The 18,554-nt window shown below is 48.1% G+C and overlaps 1 protein-coding gene across 1 annotated transcript; it reads left to right on the forward strand.

The window, feature by feature from the left end:
- The first annotated feature begins 570 nt into the window (after positions 1-570).
- On the forward strand, positions 571-13,128 carry LIN28A (lin-28 homolog A). The gene is made up of 4 exons (XM_036352934.1): positions 571-601; positions 1,066-1,250; positions 11,018-11,202; positions 12,912-13,128. The coding sequence occupies exons 1-4, from the start codon at positions 571-573 to the stop codon at positions 13,126-13,128; spliced, it is 618 nt and encodes a 205-aa protein (XP_036208827.1).
- Positions 13,129-18,554: the final 5,426 nt, after the last annotated feature.

Raw genomic sequence — 18,554 nt, forward strand, 5'->3', positions numbered from 1 at the left:
AACTCTCTGGAATGTATAATTATCTGCGCGGGGGGTGGGGGTGGTGTGTGAGTGTGTGTGGGAGCAGTCACATGGTTTTAAAACTACCCCCACATACACACACAGGCACACACACACACACAGTACCCTCACCTGTATGCTGCTTTGGGGACCCCCACCCCCAATGAGTCCTTAAAGTGAAGGATTTCAAATTCCGCGTACTCAATACTTGTAGGGCTGACGGCCCCTATTTCCAGATGTGTGTGTGGGGAGGGGGTGTCAAACCTCCAGGTTCTGAGAAGGGACACCCCAGAGGTGTCAGAGGACGCAGAGTGGGGGAGGGCAGGAGCTGGAGTCGGAGGGAGAGGGAGGGGAAAGACGAGGGAGGAGAGGGGAGGGGGCTGCCCGCGGGGGGTTGGGTCATTGTCTTTTAGAATTTGGGAGCCTTTGAAAAGCCGTGGGCCCTCCCACCGCTATTGTGCTGGGGAAGATGTAGCAGCCTCTTCTCAGAGCCACCCCTTTGCCTCCGGACTTCTCTGGGGCCAGCAGCCGCCCGACCTGGGGCCCGGGCCGCGGGCCTAGCCGACTACCATGGGCTCCGTGTCAAACCAGCAGTTTGCAGGTTCGAGCTTGGTACTTACTGGGGTCACCCTAGGCTGCTGGGGCGCCCAGCAACCACTTAAAAGGGAAAGGGGAAAGTGTCCTCCGGGCTGGCCGAAGGACCCCAAGTCTGTGCGGCCTCCTGCTTCAGGGGGCCATCCCTGGAGCAAAGAACGCTGGTTTCCCCGAGGCGTGCACACACAGGCTGCGGGGGCAGCGGGAGAGGAGAGGAGGGGCCTGTCCGGCGGTCTGTCCCGGGCAACGTGTTGTGGGAAAAGGAACAAAACTTTCGGGGCACCGCTGGCCTCCGTGTAAGCTTGGGGAGCGCGGGAGGCAGCCGGGACAGGTTTTTAACCGCCGGCTGCTTGGTAGCTGCAGCCTCCGGGGTGTGCACCCACGGGTTGGACCGTCCGGGGTCCCAGCCGGGACTCTGAGAGGGTCCTCCAACCCCGTGGCCCCCCAGCTGAGCGCCCTCCCCGTTTCCAGGTGGCTGCGCCAAGGCGCCAGAGGAGGCGCGGGAGGACGCTGCCGGGGCGGCGGAGGAGCCGCAGCTGCTGCACGGAGCCGGCATCTGTAAGTGGTTCAACGTGCGCATGGGGTTCGGCTTCCTGTCCATGACCGCCCGCGCGGGGGTCGCGCTCGACCCACCCGTAGATGTCTTTGTGCACCAGGTGAGACCGGTTCTGGTAACTTTAGCGGGAAGGGGATGTGGGCGCGCATATTCAGGGGTGGGCGGCCACGCGGGGCCACTGGACTGAGGGAGCTCCAGGACCCTCATTGTGCGTCCCCATCTGTGCGGTAGAGCCCCGGACCTGAGTCCTGGTAACTCCTACAGGACGAGAGCGAGCGGCCGAGCCATTATCAGCACCTCCCACCCCCTTCCGGGAACCCTTCTGGCTCACCACGTGTTTGTTACCTCTTTCCCCTGGGAAGGAGGCAGGGGCAAGGAGGTGACCCCATGTGGCAGAAACTAAGGTTGTATTGTGCTTGCCGGTGGGGGGAGGGCGAGCAGGCCGGCCAAGGAAGCACATGCCCGGCCATAGCGGGGCCCTCAGCGCCCAGCGCTTTTCACTAACTTGTGAGTGGAGCTCCCCGCGGGGAGAGGGAAGGAAACCTCTCTGGGATCCAAGGGGGGGTAAAGCTACGAAGTCCGTCCGATCTCCTAAAACTCAATCCCTGCGGCCTAGGTGGGTTTGTCAGATCCTTAAAGGGTCTATCTGGGGGCTTGAAAGCTTGTCCAAACGACCAGTCTCGCATACAGTTCACCAAGCGGGTTTTTTTGCTGTCCAGTTCCTACCAGAAAGGGAAGCTTAAGGAGCCCAGGCCTTAGATTCCTGAGCCAGGCTGGGAGGGAGTTAGGTCGCAACCCCAAGTTCTCAGTTAAAGCAAAGCAGCACGGTGGGGGTGAAATTCAGAGTCGCAGGGCATGGGGTGGAGGGAGGCCAGCCTCTGGACCTATTCTCAGCTTGTCATTTATGGCCCCAGACAGCCATTCATGCTGTCCGAACATTTCCAGCTTCAAACAAGTTGCCAGGGACTTCAGGATTCCTCCTTCCTGGCCTCCCTCTCACCTCTTCCTAAATACCTTCCGGTGGTCCTGGGGCACCAGCTCCCCATAACGTGGAGAGGAAGTTGCTGCCTGTGTCCCTTTCACTTTTGGAGGTTTAGGGTTGGGCCTGAGAAAAAAATTTGCTAACCCCAGGCCAAGTAGGTTGGCACGAGGCCGGGCAGGGAGGGGTTACTTGGGGAAGGTTGGCTTTTGGAGCCATGGGGGAGGGGAAAGGAGGATGTGGGGATTAAGGGTTGGAGCCTGAGGGATGGTATTCTGGAGGGGGAGGGGTGGAGAAGGGAGATGCTGGATGGACTGGTTGGAAGTCCTCATTGAGGATGTAGAGTGAGGGCAACAAGGGAGATAGAGGATGCAAGGAGATGGGGACCTGCCAGTTAATGCTGGTCACTTGGGGTCACTGGACTGCTTGAACATCACTAGACAACTAGTTCTAGTTAGTGACGTGGCCACCTTTCCCTGTCTCATTTACATACGTGTTTGATAACCACAGGAAGTAATTGTGGGAGAAAGAAGGGAATTGGCCTCTTTAGATCTATTAAATCACTTTATTACAGGAACCAGCTTTGAATGGCCCTCCTCAGCAGGGTGCCAGCCCCCCCCCCCCCCCCACTGCCATTTATCGGATCACAAAGAGATTATAATCCTTCTTGGTCTGGAGATGGACTAGATAGCTGCCCCAACTTTGGGAGTCTTGGAGGAAGAGTCAGAAACAACATTTTCTTGCTTTCATTCCCAAGGCTGCTAAATAGGGAGGGGTTTAGGGGAATGTAACCCCATCAAGAAACTTTCCTCTACCCTCAAGGTTCTTTTGGCTGGTCTAATCCAGTAGACATTAGACAGATTAGTAAGAGAGAATAACTGAATTTAATATATATGTTTGGGAACCCCACATATAGGAGAGTCAGAGACCCCACATGCACATTATAAAAATATAAAGGGAACATGGGTGTGTAAGACATTCTGAGCTAGGGATGAGGTACGGTGCCCTGGGGGGCTTCAAAGGGTTATTGCAGTACAATAAGAGCAGATGTTTAGTAAATAGAAGTTTGTCTTGCTCTGTGGATAGGTCAATGAGGTCATCTCTGATAAACTCTTACAGGGCCCCTAATTCAAGATCTTATAGGCGGGGGCAGAAGTCTCTCTTGAAAACAATCCACACACCACAGAGGCACATCTTGGTATGACTAGTTCTGAACTCCCACAGTGATAATCAAAGCCCGGGGAAGATTTTCCTGAGCAAATGGATCTATGCCTCAAGGCACTTAACCTTAGGATCGAAAGCAACTGGGAATATTAGATGGCATAGAGCAGGAACCTTCAGGTTTGGGGAGTGGAGCCCACACCATCCGTTTCATTGGGTTAGCCCGGAGATGATCTGGACTTCAGAGTTTTGGAAGGACATTGTACAGTTGAATAAGTTATCTGGAGGGAGTTGAGCTGGGATAAGGAATCAAGAATTTATGACCAACAGTCATGGGACAGTGACTGAGCCTTACTTGATAGGTCTTGATGGCACACTGCCTGGGCTTGCATTAATCCTCAAACCCTGTCGTAGCAGTAAGTTAAACTAATGATTTCAGTCCCTGCACTTGAGAAATTTGAATTATTTTTTTTTTTGGAAATCTACTAGAGAGGAATCAAGTCATTGTAGGATGATCCCTAAATATTGTCCTGGGGGAGGAAAGTGTTCCCAAAGTGGAGGAAGGGTAAGACATTTCTCTTTAAGAAGAAAACCACCCCTTCTTTGGCTGCTGCTGCTGGGCGCCCTGGAGTTGGGGTGCAGGTGGTGAGAAGGATATAATTGTTCTAAGGAAACATCTGCCAGGGGAGGTGGTCTGGGAGCCCTTTTTTAAGGAGAGAGGAAGGGGGAAAAGCAATTTAATCAAAGCCCGGAAAAGCAATTTAATCTTTTCCCTTTCCAAGTGGGCCTATTTAGTGCCTAACCACTACTGTTCTTATGCTCCCTCTCACTTTATGCCCCCCAGGTATGAATGCGTGAGAAACAAAATCAGCCTTAGCCTTTAAAAAAATAAAGCAGCGATTTCTCATCAGCCCTAGGTATTTGGATCTGGAATTCTGCCTCCTGCACATGCCCCAACTGGGGATCGAACCCACCACCTTTTGGTGTAAGGGATGATGCTCTAACCAACTGAGCCACACCGGCCAGGGCCCAAATATTTAAGAAGTAGCTTTCTGGCTAAAGGGCTCTATTAGAAGACTTGAAGGCAAAAGAAGAGCCTTCATTTCTGGTGCCTCTGATTTACTCACCTCATATCTGGGTCAGTGATGTACTTGTCTTATCCCCTCGCCTAACCTGTAAGCTCTTCAAAGAGAGGGACCAGCTAGCTGTCTAGTTCACCGTTGGTAGGCAGAAGGAATGAATGCGAAGAAGCATGGGACTCCTGAGGAATCTGATACACAGTTTGGGGGCCTTGTCAGCAGAAGTCTTCTCAGGAGCAAAAGCCTGGAAATGGGGAGGGAATGTTCACTGTTGGCTGCTCTCTGGTTGGCGGTCATTCATTAGTTATTTCCATCTTAATAGGGTAAAACATTAAGAAAGAATGAATCACTTTGACTTTCAAGGAAGTTGGTAGAGAAGTACCTGGGTTACTTGGATCCTTTTCTTTCTGAGGAGACATGCTTACTACACAATGTCCCCAGTAAAGGCTCAACCACCATCCTGAGCAAAGCTTCCACTATGACAAATTTAGAACTTGTATTTGGTGACATTACTACTTGCCCTGTATGTCATTTTCAGTGACTTTCTCCAGGGCAAATAGATTCTGGAACATTCTTAATCAAAGCATAACGCCATCCTTCTGGAATTCCCATCCTTCTGGGTTAAATTTGGGGGTGGGGTGGAGGGAAAACCTCTACCCCTCCTTCCTGTGGGCATGAATGGTAATTGCTTAATTACTATGTGTTAAGTCTTGGGAGGTCAAAGTAGGTGGTGGAGGAGGAAGAGAAAGCTTTAAAGAATAGTACATAGTTAATACAGACTAATTTTAAATGATCTCAGCTTGGAGTTAGTGTAATTTAGATAGGAATCCGAAATCCAAGTTAATGGCTTTTGTAAGTGGCACAGGAGCAGGGTTACTGGCTTAAAACTCCAAGAGTCTCTCTTCGATGCTCTGAGTGGGAGGATGGGGGCAGGGTGAGGAGTAAGCACCCCGCCCAATCGGGACTCACCCGGGACAGGTCCTCATCTGAGTTCAGTCTCCTTGAAACTCCGTTTTCCTGAGGACAGAAGAGATGTGCACCCAAAGTTGCTGGGAAGAGAAATCTAGGCGAACACTTATGTTCACAGACAACTCCTTCCTGCTGCTGGTCTCCCTCTGGCTGCCTTTGTACCAATGGGCTGATGAGCAGCACCATCTGGTGGAGAACTCCAGGCAGGAGCTGTGGTCCTGGCTACTATGTCTGAGCAGAAGTGATGTGTGTGTGGGGGGGGGGGGTTCTGGACAGATCTTTTCTCATCCTCCCTAACAAACTAGAGAACCAGTTGGTTTGTTCTAGCCCCACCAAACCCTCTACTTTCAGAAATGAAGCTCAGGTCCAATTCTGAGAACACCACAGGACTGAGTCATAAAATTTCACCTGCTTTTTACTTATTTATTTATTTTTAATGTTTTTATTGATTTCAGAGAGGAAGAGATAGGGAGAGAGATAGAAACATCAACGATGAGAATCATTGATCGGCTGCCTCCTGCACGCCCCGTACTGGGGATCGAGCCCGCAACCCAGGCATATGCCCTGACTGGGAATCAAACCTGGGACCCTTCAGTCTGTAGGCCGACGCTCTAGCCACTGAGCCAAACCAGCCAGGGCGCTTTATACTTTTTTAATAATATATTTTTACTTATTGATCTCAGAGAGGAAGGGAGAAGGAGAGATAGGAACATTAAGGATGAGAGAGAATCCTTGATCAACTGCCTCCTGCATGCCCCCCCACTGGGGATTGAGCCCAAAACACTGACCAGGAATCAAATCGTGGCCTCCTGGTTCGTTGGTCGATGCTCAACCACTGAGCCACACCGGTCGGGCTGCTTTTTACTTTTTAAACCTGCCTATTAGAAAGTTTTTTGTTTTTTTTAAAAATATATTTTATTGATTTTTCACAGAGAGAAAGGGAGAGAGATAGAGAGTTAGAAACATCGATCAGCTGCCTCCTGCACATCTCCCACTGGGGATGTGCCCGCAACCCAGGTACATGCCCTTGACCGGAATCGAACCAGGGACCTTTCAGTCTGCAGGCCAACGCTCTATCCACTGAGCCAAACCGGCTTCGGCAAGAAAGTTTTAATATGTCTATGTGACTTGCATTATAGTGCATAGCGCTAGGTCTAGAGTCAGGCTAGTTGCAGTCAGTCCAGCTGTGCCCCTCACTATGAATTTGGGCAAGGTGCTTAACCCCTCTGCCTTCATGATGTCAGCTGTTCAATGGGGATCATAGTAAGGCCTCCCTCACAGGCGTGGCGTGAGTTACATGTGCTACAACATGTAAAGTGCTTAAAACACTGCTTAGTAAATATTAGTAATTTTGGATAGTAGCAAACTACGTTTATTACACAAATGTGTGTGTGCACTGCTGGGCACCTAGATAGTCTTGAGCTGGAATATGCTCTGGGTGTTACAGAAAAGCTGGGAACTCCAGCTTTGATTCCTGTGATCAAAGCTAGTATCCTTAAATCCTGACTCTGCCACTGAGGGGGAAAGGAGTGGCGTGCCCTCGCTGGTTTGGCTCAGTGGATAGCGTGTCAGCCTCAGACTAAAGGGTCCTGGGTTTGATTCCGGTCCAAGGGCACGTGTCCTGGCTAGCAGGCTCAATGCCCCACGGGATACCCCAGTGTGAGGCACACAGGAGGCAGCTATCAATGATTCTCTCATCATTGATGTTTCTATCTCTCCCTCCCTCTCTGAAATCAATTTTAAAAAACCATTTTTTTTAATTTAAAAAATTAATAAAAATAAGAAAGGAATGGTGTGACAAAAAGAGGGCTATGTTAGAGCTGGCAGGAACCTCGTTAAATTGGGAAAGGAAGATTGGAGACCTGCCCCACCCCCCCTCCGCCCCCCATCACTTTTAAAATAATTTATCTGAATAAGTAACTCTAATTGTGGTTCCTGTGTAAAGGATTTGACTGAAGGCACTGAATGGCAGGGGAAGGGAGGAGAGGGAAGAGAAGGAAGTCAGATCCTGTTTATTTCCATCCCTGGAAGTGTGGGATGGCAGGTTGGAGGGAAGGGAAGATGGCTGCTGGTGGTGACGTTGGCAGACCCAGCAAGCTTGACTGGGGAAGATAGGTATCTCTACATGCATTTCTCACACAGTGACCATAACCCCTACATGAAGGAGGAAGGAAGGAACGATGAATGTGGTGGGTGGGGCTCGTGGGGGTCGGGGTGGGGGTGATGTGTGGAATCTGCAGCCTCTGGAACTCCAGGAATCTGACCATCAGAACCAACCAGTGTCAACTCTTTGTTTCCTGGGGCTGGGCTCTATTGGGGGAGCTCCAGCCTTGCCCCTCCCCCCAAGCCTTTTCTTTTTTTTTGGAGGGGTTGGGGAGAGAGGCAGGCCCTGCTTTGTGTGTGGTTGGGGGCGGGGAGGGGGTGGTGGCAAGAATTTCTGGCTCCTTTCTGATGCAGGCCCTGTGAGGCTGGCTCAGTGGGGCTGCATGCTGATTACCTATCTGATAAGAGAGGAATTCAAAGTATGTGTTTTAGGAAGGGGCAGAGGGGGCAGGGAGCCACCCCTAGAGACCTCCAGTCCAAGACCGGTTATGGTGAGATGCCTGCAGGGTTTTTTTGTTGTTGCTGTTTTCAACTATTTCAAAGTCTTAAATAGACCTCAGAGCCTCCAGTGATGGAGTGGGTGACCCGAGAGGACCAGTCAATTTCATATAGTCCCCATTTATGTTCTCTCCTTAAGCCTATGAGGCATAGATAAGGAGAGTTGTCCTCAGTAAATTGAGCTCAGAGGAGATAGTTTTCTGGATTTCCACTGCTAGTTAGTGATAAAAACCCAGAGTTAAAATTCCCAGTCTCGTGACACTCGGTTCCCACTGTTACCCTACCCTGATCCAGTTTGAAGAGGTTGATAATAATTGCTACTCAGTGGAGATTTATGTGTCAAATAATCCTCATACATAGAACCTCACAGCACTACCATAAAATTAGTATTTACTTCCATTTTGTAGGTTAGAAAGGAGGAAACAGGGCCTCAGACTCCAAACATGTTTTTTTGTTTGTTTGTTTTTTTAAATATATTTTATTGATTTTTTACAGAGAGAAAGGGAGAGAGAGAGAGAAACATCAATGAGAGAGAAACATCGATCAGCTGCCTCCCGCACATCTCCCACTGGGGATGTGCTTGCAACCCAGGCACATGCCCCTGAGCTGAATCGAACCTGGGACCTTTCTGTCTGCAGGCCGACGCTCTATCCACTGAGCCAAACCGGTTTCAGCCCAAACATGTTCTTAATCACTTATCTGCTGAATCACAGCCCGAGCTGGGGGTGTATCAGCCTAGGAGAAGCTGGTAATGCCTGGGCCAAGAATGCTCTTGGTTCAACTCCTCCAGTACCTCCTGATTCACTCTGGCTTGTCCCAGCTCAAAAGACAAGTCAAATCTAACTTCAAATTCAGGGTAGTCACTGTGCAACGGTAGAGCCTTCTAGCAGATGCCGAGGATCTGAGGCCCAGAGGTGAATGGTTGACCACGGTCACTCTGCCAGATATTGGTAGAAGCAGCATTTCATGAACCAGGATGTGTCTGGGGCCTGAGCCTGTGCTCTTAAGCAAGAATTCCTCTCTTATCAGATAGGTACTTCTAAATTACTTCAATGGAAGTTTCGTCTTAAGCAATATCATGTAGATTAAAACAAAAACGTGAGTAACTGATGACTGGGGATCCCATCTGGCTAAAGAGCATGTTTCACCTGAGACCCAGTTTGAAATAGTCTACCCCCACCACCAACAGCATAAAACACGACTCGTGCTACTTAATCATGTTCCCTCCAGCCCCAGGACAAGGTGCACAGTGATTCCTTTTGCTTCTCTGAACCTTGCTTTCTATGATGATTACACCTTGTTGACATTTGTCAGTGTAAATGGAAGAAGGTGTAATGAAGTCCCTTCTGGGGAGGGTCTGGGAGGGATGTCATCTCCAGTAACGTGTTGTTGTTAAGCAGGAAGTGGCAAGGTGGAATGGGCTGTGAGCTTCTAATCCGGAGCCCTAGGTTCTTCTGACACCGGGTGTTGCCACTCAACTAGCTGTGCAAATAACTCCCACTTTCTTTCTTTCTTTTTTTTTTTTTTTTTTGAAGGCTGCTAGGTTCTTTGCAAATATCAATATTTTTAAATTCAGTAGCTTAATGGGATTGCTCCATACGTTATTCTAAATCAATTTTCCTTTTAAAAATATTTGGTCTGCCGTAACTGGTTTGGCTCAGTGGATAGAGCGTCGGCCTTTGGACTGAAGGGTCCCGGGTTCGATTCCGGTCAAGGGCATGTACCTTGGTTGCGGGCACATCCCCAGTGGGGGGTGTGCAGGAGGCAGCTGATCAATGTTTCTCTCTCATCGATGTTTCTAACTCTCTATCCCTCTCCCTTCCTCTCTGTAAAAAAAGAAAAAAAAATATTTGGTCATTTTTCCAAGTCAAATAATTAAAATCTACTTCTTGTTCATTAATCCAAAAATGTGTGAGGCATTATTTATGTGCAAAATGCAGCAGTGAACAAGACAGGGACTCGACGTTCTTTTAAATGGCTGCATGGTTGGGTTTTTTGTTTTCCCAATTTTTTGTTTTGTTTTGTTAATCCTCACCTGAGGATAATTTTTCCATTGATTTTTAGTGAGAGGCAGCCAAAGGGAAGGGAGGCAGGGAGAGATAGAAAGAGAGAGAGGAAGGAAGGAAGGGAGTAAAAAGAAAGGAAGAAAGAGAAACATCATTTGGTTGCCTCCTGCATGCCCACCCCCCCCCCCACCCCCCGCCCCAGGGCTGGGGATCAAACCTGTAGCCCAGGGGCTCGCTGTTGACCTTGACCACCTTGACCAGGAATCAAGCCCACCACTCTTCAGTACTGACTTTCTAACCACTGAGCACACCGGCCAGGGTGTTGTGTTTTTCAAACCAATTAAATTGTCATGCTGTCCTTCAAATTGCCTAGTTATATTCTGTTATGTGGGGTTTTTTCTTTCTGATTTTTAGTAGCTTTTTGTAGTTTTATCTGTCTAATTATCTGTCTTGATTTTATAGTTTTGGTCCCTTTTTTTAGCATTTTGATATTTAAGTTCTGGAATGTATTTTGTATGCATATGATATAAAGGGTAGAATTCTGGCTTCATTTCCAAATAGAGAGCTAATGTTCTCAACAGTATTATTAAATTGTTTTTCTCATCTATTGATTTCCCCCCATATGCTTGGTTCTCCTAGTGGTCTTTCCCTTATAATCTTCTGATCCATCTGTTTGGGTCATACTGTCTTTTTCTTTCAACTTTTAGTTATTTGATATAATTTCAAACTTGGAAAGAGGTTGCAAGAATACTAAAAATTTCCATATAAGCTTTATTTTATGGTTTTTATACTTGTTGATTTCTTAAATGCTATGTTTACATTTTTTTCCTTAGAAATTAAAATGAGAATAGCCATATAAAATGTAATGGCATCTGTTTATATAACAATTGTTCTTTGTTAATGTTATGTAGATTTCTTGTTCTTAATTGTGTTGACTCTCTTTCTTTACTGATAAAATGGGAGTGTTATCACACTGATTCCTGCATTAATAGGGATTACATGTATATTATCATTGAGGGTGTGTGTAATGATGGAGACTAACATTAAAATCTACCGTGTTCCCCTTCCGCAGAGTAAACTGCACATGGAGGGCTTCCGGAGCCTAAAGGAGGGTGAGGCAGTGGAGTTCACCTTTAAGAAGTCCGCCAAGGGCCTGGAGTCTATCCGAGTCACTGGCCCCGGTGGGGTGTTCTGTATTGGGAGTGAGAGGCGGCCAAAAGGGAAGAACATGCAGAAGCGCAGATCAAAGGGAGACAGGTATGGATTGGAAGGTGGCTTGTGTGGACTGGTAGAGACATGCTAAGGATGGGGAGAGCTCTCTCGATCTTGTCTCATCTCTTGGGCCAGGTTGCCATCGACCCATAAACCAGGAGGTCACGGTGCGACCCAGTTAGGGCACATGCCTGGGTTTTGAGCTCAATCCCCAGTGCGGGGCATGCAAGAGGCAGCTGATCCATGATTCTCTTTTATCACGGGTGTTTCTATTTATCTCTCCCTTTCCCTTCCTCTCTGAATCAATAAAAATCTACTTTTAAAAATAAAATAAAATAAAATGAAGCCTATCTAGATGGTTGGGGTACCTGCTATAGATGTGGAAGATGAGAAGAGAGCAGTATGTGAGGAGAGCATTTGAGAAGTAATTTTGCTCTGTGAGCTCTAGCCTCAATTACTAAGTGGGAACAGTGATATTAGCCTCACACGATTATTTTAGAACTAAAGGAGACTGATATGAAAGTGAAAGTTGTGGGGACAAGAAGATGTGTCTGTACTGGTTGCTTCTTCACCAGGTCTCCGTATGACTGGTCTCTTCATCTTAGCTTTGTGCTGGAACAGATCATATAATCTGACTCCTTAGTTTTTTAAGGGCGTGTTAGAGTCTTACCTTTCGCCCAAATAGCAGTGCTTAGTTGGGGTCTGTGGTTTCTATTCTTGGTATTTCAGTATTTTCAAGGTGATATGAATCTGAAGATCTTCTAGACCAGGGGTTCTCAACTTCTTTTTTTTTTTTTTTTTATTTTATTTTATTGATTTTTTACAGAGAGGAAGGGAGAGAGATAGAGAGTTAGAAACATCGATGAGAGAAACATCGACCAGCCGCCTCCCGCACACCTCCCACTGGGGACGTGCCCGCAACCGAGGCACGCGCCCTTGACCGGAATCGAACCCGGGACCCTTCAGTCCGCAGGCAGACGCTCTATCCACTGAGCCAAACCAGTTTGGCGGTTCTCAACTTCTTAATGCCGCGACCCTTTAATACACTTCCTCATGTTGTGGAGACCCCCAATCATAAAATTATTTTCGTTGCTACTTCATAACTGTCATTTTGCTACTGTTATGAATCGTCATGTAAGTATCTGATATGAAGGATGTATTTTCATTGTTACAAATTGAACATAATTAAAGCATAGTGATTAATCACAAAGGCAATATGTAATTATGTATGCGTTTTCCAATGGTCGTAGTTGACCCCTGTGAAAGGGTCGTTCGACCCCCCCCCCAAAGGAGTCGTGACCCACAGGTTGAGAACCGCTGATCTAGACAATTACAGGTTTGGAAAGGATTTCAAGATATCTAGTCAGCCCTCGCTGGTTTGGCTCAGTGGATAGAGCGTTGGCCTGCAGACTGAAGGGTCCCAGGTTCGATTCTGGTCAAGAGCATGTACCTCGGTTGCAGGCTCCTCCCCGGCCCAGGCCCTGGTCTGGGCATGTGCAGGAAGCAACCAATCGATGTGTTTCTCTTACATCAATATCTCTCTCTGTCTTTCCCTCTCTCTCTTCATCTCTCTAAAAATCAATGGAAAAATATCCTCGTTGAGGATTTTTTTTTAAAAAAAGGTATCTAGTCATATTTCTCCTTTTAGAAGTGGAGAAATTGGTCTCCTAAAGGGAAGAGCCAAGTGTCCTCAGAGAAAGGCTTCTGATCTCTTCTCACTCCTTTCTCAACTTTGCCAACCTGCTTTTTACCAGGTGCTACAACTGTGGAGGTCTAGACCATCACGCCAAGGAATGCAAGCTCCCACCCCAGCCCAAGAAGTGCCACTTCTGCCAAAGCATCAGCCACATGGTGGCCTCCTGTCCACTGAAGGCCCAGCAAGCCCCCAGCTCACAGGGAAAGCCAGCCTACTTTCGGGATGAAGAAGAAGAGATCCATAGCCCTGCCCTGCTCCCAGATGCCCAGAATTGAGCCACAGTGGGTGCCGGGGGCTATGTTTTTGTGATCAGAAAGTTTCAAGGAGCAGGCATCAATCGGCAGATCGGAGAAAGTGGGGACAGGGTGGGTGGGGGCAGCAGGCACTGCCATGTATCTCTGGCCGGGTTCCACAGCATCACCCCCTCTTCCCTCTTGGCAGGGGGGAAGGGGTGAAGCAAAGGAACTCCAACCGCATTCGATCCAAACGCCTGTGAGGGCTTTGGGGGAACTCCCTCCCTACATGCTTTTTTGAGTCTCCACCCCCAGAATCTCCAGCTTTTGAAAGTGGCCTGGATAGGGAAGTTGTGTTCCTTTTAAAGAAGGATATGTGATAATAATATTTCCCCTGCCAAAGTGAAAAGATTTACATAAGACCAGAACCCAGACCACAAATGACTGCATTCTGTGGGAGGGACTCTCTCAGGGGTACAGCAGGGTTTTTCCACATCTTATCTCCTGGTAACCCACTCTTGAGAATTGTCCCCAAGCAATGGGTGGTGACGATAGGCAAAAGGGATGGTTGGGGAACAGCTGCAGACCTGCAGCTCCTAAGCTCACTCCCACCCCATTTCTGGACCAATACAATTGTATTTATTTGGTCCCTTGGATAACTGCACCTTGGTCCCACTTTCTCCAGGATGCAGCTGCACTAGCTGTGTGCGAATGACGTATCTTGTGCATTTAGACTTTTTTTTTCTTTTCGTAATATAAATATTCTGGGTTTGTATTTTTGTGTATTTTAATCTACAGCCCTCTTTCCTGCACTGTGTTCTCAGGTACATGAGCAATCTCAGGGATAAGTGGGCAGGAGCTCCGGGTCTGCACAGCAGGAATACTTTGTTTTATCATCAGGGAGAACACCTATTTGAAGTGTACAGTCTATTGAACTACCTCATTTTTGCCAATTAGAGCTGGCTTTTCTGCCATAGTATCCCCTTGAAACCCCTCTACCTTCAATGTTTTGTGGAAGACTAGATTTTAATGGGGTAGCCTCATTACTTGATCTCTTACTAGAAGATTGGAAATTGGTCTGAACAGGAATCAGTGGTTGGTGCAAAGGTTAGGAGAGGCTGGGCCTAGGTGAAAGGCATAGGGGGGAAGCCAAGATTAGATGCAGGTTGTCTATATATGTGTAACCAAGGATTCCTGTCCCCATACCTGTAATCCCAGGGGTTTGGGAGTCAACATAACATACCAGATCCATCCCTAACTGGATTGGGCTAGGCCTACCAGGCACAACAAGGTGTATGTGTGTGTTGATAAAGTAGAGCTTTTAAGAACACTACCTTTCTACCCATCTTGAGCTGCCCAGGGGTGGATATATGAAGCAACGACTAAATTCCTTAACCTTTAAGAACTCTTTGCTTTTTCTCTTTGGCTTCCAGAGAGACCATAAGCAATGGCTTCTTTGTGGTGCTCAGCCAGTGTCCTTCCCTGAGGCAGCAACGATTAGTGTCTTCGTAGCTAACGGAGAAAAGCGGGTTTCGTTAACATGCTGTGAGATCACTGAAAACCTACCTCACTGTGTTGAAACGGGGCAAATGCAATAGGATGCATTGGGTGATGTGTGTCTGATCCTGGGTTCTTGTCCCCCAATTGCTGCCCCCTCTAGTTATTGTGTTTGTCTGGGCTTTGTAGGACTTCACAGTAGCTCATTTGGTGATTGCTAGGTGGCCTAGTTTGTGTAAATGTGTTGGTCTTTCTCCATGTTCTTTTGGGGTTTTATTGTTTACAAACTTCTTTTTTGTATTGCGAAAAATAGCCAAAGCATCTTTGACAAAAGGTTCTGCACCAGGCATAAAGGATCTGAAACATAACCTTGGGAACACCTCTTCTTGAAGTGGGGGTCTTGAACCATCCTTTCTTTTGTTTTCTCTTCCCCTATTTCCTATTTTGGACCAGATCTTCTGTTCTTAAAATTTGACTCAGACCCTCTTCCAGCCGCACCCCAGAAAGCCCACTTACCCACATGCGTACACATTTAATGTGTGGGGTGTCACCCCATCTCTTCAATGATTTGTGCAAAAATCCTGAAGAAGTTAAGAATACTCCATCCTTTCTTCCCAATATCCTGAGTGAAGACCATTCCTTGATAGGGGATTCATGCCAAACATTCAGATTGCTATGTTTTAATTTCTAATCCTAGGGTAGAGAGCAGCAATGAGGGGACCTTTCATTTTGAAAGTGGGGTTGGGACACCAAGAAAGGGACGATGAGTGTATATCCACGTCACTCAGGAACTTTTATGCCGGTGCAAAAAAAACTTCTGTCAAAGTAGCCACACGATTGTTTAATAGGAGACGGACGAATGTAACTCCATGTTTACTGCTAGAAACCAAAGCTTTGTGTGAAATCTTGAATTTATGGGGTGGGAGGGAGGGAGGGTAGGAAAGCATGTACCTGTCTGTTCTTTCCCTGATTCCTTCTCATTTCTAAACTGCAGGGGACTGAGCCCCCTTGGGCTTTGGTGACCTCCATCACTGGGGACTGTTTATTTGATGGTTGATTTTGCTGTGCCGGGTACTTCCACTTGCTGTCATTTTGTAAAACACATGCTGACTTTTTCCCTTCCCCTCTTTTCCCTGGGAAAATAAAATGAATGAATAAAGACTTATTGCTACTGAAACTGTCATCTCCTTGTTAAGATATTTAAGGTGCTTTTCTCCTCCCATAATTCTCACCTCCTTGGATTGGAACTCAGAAGTCACAGGAGAACCATTAGGTTTTCTGTTCAGTCATTTTGATAGGAATGCATCTTGAAAGTTCAGTCCTCTTAGCACCTCATTACAGTGGATTTTTGTTTCTAGTTAGGCCTCTTGTCCTTTCCTTTGGAAGTGGCCACATTCAAGAGGGGATTAGGAGCCTGGCATGCACAAGAATGGGTTTGTCTATGCCACTGGCTGGGATGAAAGGATGGGGCCATGCCTTGGGGCATGAGACCCTAATAATACCTTGTCCCTTGCTCTTCAAATCCCTTTACAAATCTTAATTAATTAACCCCCTGAAGCACCCCAGGGAGGCAAATAATGTGGAACTGGGGAAATTGAGGCCATAGGAAAACACGTTAACATTGTATTTGAGCCCAAGTTTGCTAGCTCGCTAATGAACAATGCTTTTTAAACATCTAGCCTTTCCCCAACGGAAAGAGAATTTAAAAAGAGAGATATTTTACTTGAGGGCATACCATCTACTACTGAAAGTGCACAGAAACAAGGGTAAGAAGTTTTATACATCCACTCCAGGGACCTTGTAGCAACAGTCTTATTTTTTTGTTAACCCTCACTTGATATTTTTGCCATTGATTTCTAGAGAGTGAAAGGGACAGGGAGAGAGAAACCTCAATTGGTTGCCTCCACACCCACTCCTACGGGGGCGGGGGTAAGTGGGGGGGGGGGGGCGAGACTGGGGAACCTGCAACCAATGTATATGCCCTTCACCGGGGAATAGAACCTGCGACCCTTTGGTCTGTGGGCCGATGCTCTAACCACTGAGAAAACCGGCCAGGGCTGTACCAAAAGTCTTAAAACAGGCTGTTGAAACAGCTAGCCAGCCGTGGGCAAACGACGGCCCGGCCCCGGCCCAGTTTGAAATGAATAAAACTAAAAAAAAAAAAAGACCGTACCCTTTTATGTAATGATGTTTACTTTGAATTTATATTAGTTCACACAAACACTCCATCCGTGCTTTTGTTCCGGCCCTCCGGTCCAGTTTCCAGTTTAAGAACCCATTGTGGCCCTCGAGTCAAAAAGTTTGCCCACCCCTGAGCCTGAAGCAAAGCAGGAAGGATGGAAAATACAACTATTGCCCTAGCCCGTTCGGCTCAATGGATAAGGCGTTGGCCTGCTGGTCCCCAGTTCCTACCTTGGTTTCAGGCTCCTCCCAGGCCTGACCCTAGTCTGGCCGCGAAGGAGGCAGCCAATCGATGTGTTTTGTTATGGGTTCACTCAGCGAGATAGACCACCGGAGATAGACCACCGACTCAGAATTTAAATTTAAGAGCCTTTATTAAGCTGGCCAGCTGACTACAGTTACAGCACCCTGCCGAAGCAGAAGCTGAACTGCAGCCCCGATTTCCATGGCCAGCGACTACAGTTACAGCACCCTGCCAGAGCAGAAGCTGAACTGCAGCCCCGATTTCCATGGCCAGCTGACTACAGTTACAGCACCCTGCCGAAGCAGAGGCTGAACTGCAGCGCTGACTGCAAGAGTTACATTTTATTATTAAATTTTGTGGACGCCCAGAGAAAAATGTGTCTTTCAAATTCTGGGCCCCCCAATATGGAGGAAACGCTCTTTATACTTTTTCCAGTCCTTTGTCTCCCAAATTTGGAATGAGACTTACGGGCCTTTTGAGAAAGAAGGCCTGCGTGCTGGGAAGGGGCCATGAGACCATAGCTCAAGGCCTGGCCTGATGTCAGTACCTTCCTATCTGCGTTTTAGGAACAGACAGCACAGCATGACCCGTCTGGCCAAAGTGCCAGATATGCAGCCCAGCACAGTTTCATCAATTTTTCCCTCTTCCCACTTTCTTTAAAAATCAATGGAAATATATGGTCGGGTGAGGATTAACAACAACTTAAAATACTACTGTTCGCGGGTGGGTTACTTACTCATCCGGAGGACCTGGTAGAAGTAACTCATCAGAAAGAGTGGAAGGCACAGTGAACTGGGGTTACTAGCGCAGTATTTCTTGCCTTGATTCCTTGGTGAGAGAAACTACAAGAAGGTTCTTTGAAAATTGCAAAGGTTTCTTTTGGCTGCTTTTTTAATTTTGAGAGAATTGCAGTGCCTCAAATTACGGCAACAGTTTCCCGGAAAGGTTTGGTACAGAGCGAATGCCCTTGATTTTTCTATTAGGGTTAGCCGATGGCCGCTCGGCTATTTCATAGCAGAGCCCTTAAAGTAGCGCTTTCTGGTTTCCAAACTGTTTTCCTTCGTGTAGGTCCTGAGGCTGCACAGCCTGGAAACCGAGTGCCCACCTCAGCACAAACGCACTGGTAGGAAGTGCGTGTGTGCGGCTGACGAGGGCTGGGAACTTCCCAAACGATGCAGCCCGCGAAGACCCGGACAAGGGGCCCTAAAGCGCAGTTCTGCGGCCGCCCGAGGTCTCCCGGCGAGCAGGGCGCTGCCTTCCACCACTTCCCAGGCCCGAAGGCCACCGGCAGCTGAGGAGCCCGGAATCCTCGCCGTGGAGCGGAGCCCCCTGGCGGCCTCCAATGTAGATCCAACCACCTCTCCGCTCCCCGCGGGGCCTCGACCCCGCCTCCCCCGGCGCGCGGCCTGCAGCCCGGCCGCCCACCCCACGCGGTCACGTGAGCGCGCATTCCTCTGGGCTCCCGCGGAGCGCGAGCTGCGGCTCCGCCTCCGAGCTTGTTGGCGCCGGGCAGGGCCACGCCTACCGAGGGGCGTATCCCGTCGAT

The sequence above is a fragment of the Myotis myotis genome, unplaced genomic scaffold (assembly GCF_014108235.1).
Source record: "Myotis myotis isolate mMyoMyo1 unplaced genomic scaffold, mMyoMyo1.p scaffold_m19_p_2, whole genome shotgun sequence".
NCBI classification, from domain to species: Eukaryota; Metazoa; Chordata; class Mammalia; order Chiroptera; family Vespertilionidae; genus Myotis; species Myotis myotis.